The sequence below is a fragment of the Jaculus jaculus genome, chromosome 13 (assembly GCF_020740685.1).
Source record: "Jaculus jaculus isolate mJacJac1 chromosome 13, mJacJac1.mat.Y.cur, whole genome shotgun sequence".
Lineage (NCBI taxonomy): Eukaryota > Metazoa > Chordata > Mammalia > Rodentia > Dipodidae > Jaculus > Jaculus jaculus.
Window position 1 is genome coordinate 68205414 of NC_059114.1, and position 3400 is coordinate 68208813.

The 3400-nt window shown below is 43.4% G+C and overlaps 1 protein-coding gene across 1 annotated transcript; it reads left to right on the forward strand.

Annotated features, from left to right (window-relative positions):
- Positions 1–228: 228 nt before the first annotated feature.
- On the forward strand, positions 229–1433 carry LOC123454195 (poly(A) polymerase alpha-like). Its single transcript, XM_045132833.1, is given in 2 exon segments — positions 229–1021; positions 1024–1433. Coding segments are annotated over 2 exon segments (957 nt in total). The 5' UTR covers positions 229–234; the 3' UTR covers positions 1194–1433.
- The last annotated feature ends 1967 nt before the right edge of the window (positions 1434–3400 follow it).

A 3400-nucleotide genomic window follows, 5' to 3' on the forward strand; every position in this document is an offset into this window, starting at 1 on the left:
GCTGAACAGGCAGTTCACAGAGGAAGAAACACAAATGGCAAACACACACTTAAGAAAATGTTTGGGGCGCCATGTTAGGACGAAGGGGAAGGAGGAGAAGCGCTTAAAGCGGCGGGAGCGGGTGCGGGACTGGGGCTGGACCCTCCCTCCCGCCTCAGTGGATCATGCCCAGGGCGGCGGCGGTTGGGGGGGGTGGAGGGGGGGAGTGACTGGGCGGTGCCAGCGCCGGAGACGATGCCGTTTCCAGTTACAACACAGGGATCACAACAAACCCAGCCGCCACAGAAGCACTATGGCATCACATCTCCTATCAGCTTAGCAGCCCCCAAGGAGACTGACTGCCTGCTGACACAGAAACTCATTGAGACCCTGAAGCCCTATGGGGTGTTCGAAGAGGAAGAGGAATTGCAGCGCAGGATTTTAATTTTGGGAAAATTAAATAACCTGGTGAAAGAGTGGATTCGGGAAATCAGTGAAAGCAAGAATCTTCCACAATCTGTAATTGAAAATGTTGGAGGAAAAATTTTTATCTTTGGATCTTACAGATTAGGAGTACATACAAAAGGTGCTGATATAGATGCGTTGTGTGTTGCACCAAGACATGTTGATCGAAGTGACTTTTTCACATCTTTCTACGATAAGTTGAAATCACAAGAAGAAGTAAAAGACTTAAGAGCTGTTGAAGAGGCATTTGTGCCAGTTATCAAACTGTGTTTTGATGGGATAGAGATTGATATTTTGTTTGCAAGATTAGCACTGCAGACTATTCCAGAAGATTTGGACCTACGAGATGACAGTCTCCTTAAAAATTTAGATATACGATGCATAAGAAGTCTTAATGGTTGCAGGGTAACTGATGAAATCTTACACCTAGTACCAAACATTGACAACTTCAGGTTAACTCTGAGAGCTATCAAACTGTGGGCCAAACGGCACAACATCTATTCCAATATATTAGGTTTCCTCGGTGGTGTTTCCTGGGCAATGCTAGTAGCAAGAACTTGCCAGCTTTATCCAAATGCAAAGCATCAACTCTTGTACATAAATTTTTCTTGGTATTTTCTAAATGGGAATGGCCAAATCCAGTGCTTTTGAAACAGCCTGAAGAATGCAATCTTAATTTGCCTGTATGGGACCCAAGGGTTAGTGTATTATTTTTTCCCCTACAAATTCACACTGTAAATAACGAGTAAAGGTCATCTGTATAAGCTCCAAGGAGACTTCCCAGTTTTTCACAGATGAGTGGGACAAAGCTGTGTTGCACTCTCTTCTAGCTAACCTCATCTATAATCATCTGATGTGAGAAGCATAATGATGTGTCCTGTAAACCACATTTAATTGTACACAGTTAATACAAATTTCACTAAGACTTTAATTCTATATAGAACTACCTTGTAAGTCCTCAGTTGTGTGGGCATTTGTTCTTAACAAAATAAAAGGATACTAAAAAAAAAAAAAAAAATGTTCATCATCCCTAATCATCAGAGAAATACAAATTAAAACAACTATGAGATTCCATGTTACCCCAATAAGGATAGCAAACATCAAAAAATCAAATGAAAATAAGTGCTGGTAAGGATGTGGAGAAGTAGGAACACTCATCCACTGTTGGTGGGAATGTAGAATGGTACAACCACTTTGGAAAGCAATATGGAGACTCCTGAAAAAGCTGACTATAGAGTTACCAACAGACCCAGTTATTCACTTACTGGGCATCTACCCTAAAACCTTCAAACCCAAGCCAGAGAGATTTGCTCAACCATGTTTGTAGTGGCTCAATTCGTAATAGCTAAGAACTGGAATCAATCCAGATGTCCATCACTAGAAGAATGGATAACTAAGATGTGGTATATCTACACAATGGAATTTTACACAGCAGCAAGAAAAAATGACACAAAGAAATTTGAGGAAAAATGGATGAACCTGGAACAGATCATCCTCACTGAACTTACCCAATCATAGAAAAAAATCGCCGCATAGTCTCACTCATCTACAGCACCTAACCTGAATCTACCCAAGATACCTTACATACCCAGCAAGCATCTCATGGACTAGACACTAGGATGGATGGGGAGGGAGGGGAGGGCATCAAAGGGGTGGGAAACACTAATTTAGACCCAAATGGCAATGGTACCATAAAATTATACTTCCTAAAAGGCAGACCAAATGGTTGAACTTTCACCAGGCCCTTATAGGAAACACCTGAACCACAAGACACTGGAAAGGGTAGGATCAATCTAACCTAAACCTTCTACATCTTCCCTTCCTCCCTCTCTCTCTCCCTCTCTCTCTCCTCCCTAACTCTTGTATATTAGTTATATTCTTCCTCATTTTCTTAGTGGGCACTGACCTGTGACTCCCAGTACCAGCATGGAGCTATTATCCACAATGAGCTTTTGATCAGAGAAACCTACCAGGTTTCCTAAAAGAATGACATATTTCTGTCAGAGTACTTGATGACCCACCAAAGGTTAGTGGTAAGACCCTATTGCTGAAGACACCATATGCAGCTGACACGTAAAACGGAACAGCATGGCTGGAAGCCAGGAGAGAGTCAATCCCCAGACAGTCAGCGTGTCTACTGCCAGAAGGTGCTACATGGGCAACTGGGGGAAATAACCAATATCTGTCCAAGCAACTCATGGTCTAACCTACTTAGCAACAAATAACTGGTTGTGATGCCCACACAAGTGCAATAGTAGCACACAGCCATGGTGGGGAACCAACTGCTCTTGATTTGGCTAACTGATCCCCTCAGTGGTACGGGACCCATAGCTGGAGTTGGAAAACAAGGCAGAATCATATCCAAACATAAACCCTCTCTCCAATATCAAGCTACCATCAATCATGGGCTACAAGAGGGCCTATACCTATTAAACGCTCTATTAAAATAAAGTAAGGGTTGTTTCATTTGTCCTGGAACTGACTTACTCTCCATTGGAGAATCTGCTTCTCTTTTTCATATAGATGCAGATCCTAAGGAGAGAGCCACCCCATCATGCCTCAAAAGGGCCCCAGCTGAAACTAAGGAAAATTAGCGAAACTAACAAGGGTGCTCTTTTCCTGATGAACCGGATACCAGCACAAGGGGGAAGGAGACCAACACAGAGAAAAATCAACTCCTACCAAATCAGAGAGCCAGAGCCTCAGAGGCCCCCAACACCTCATCACTGAAGCAGACCAAACATGAACCCAACATGGCTCAGGGAAATTTTGCAGAAGAGGGGGCGGAAAGAATGTCAGAGCCACATGTTGGGTCAGGATATGCAGAGACATTTATCGTACCAATAACTGTGGGCTAACTTCACAAGGCATGACCCATATACCTCAACCAAGAGGGGCCAATGGGGAGGGGGTAGGTCATGGATGAGCCTAATAATGGTACCAAACTGCCTGTATT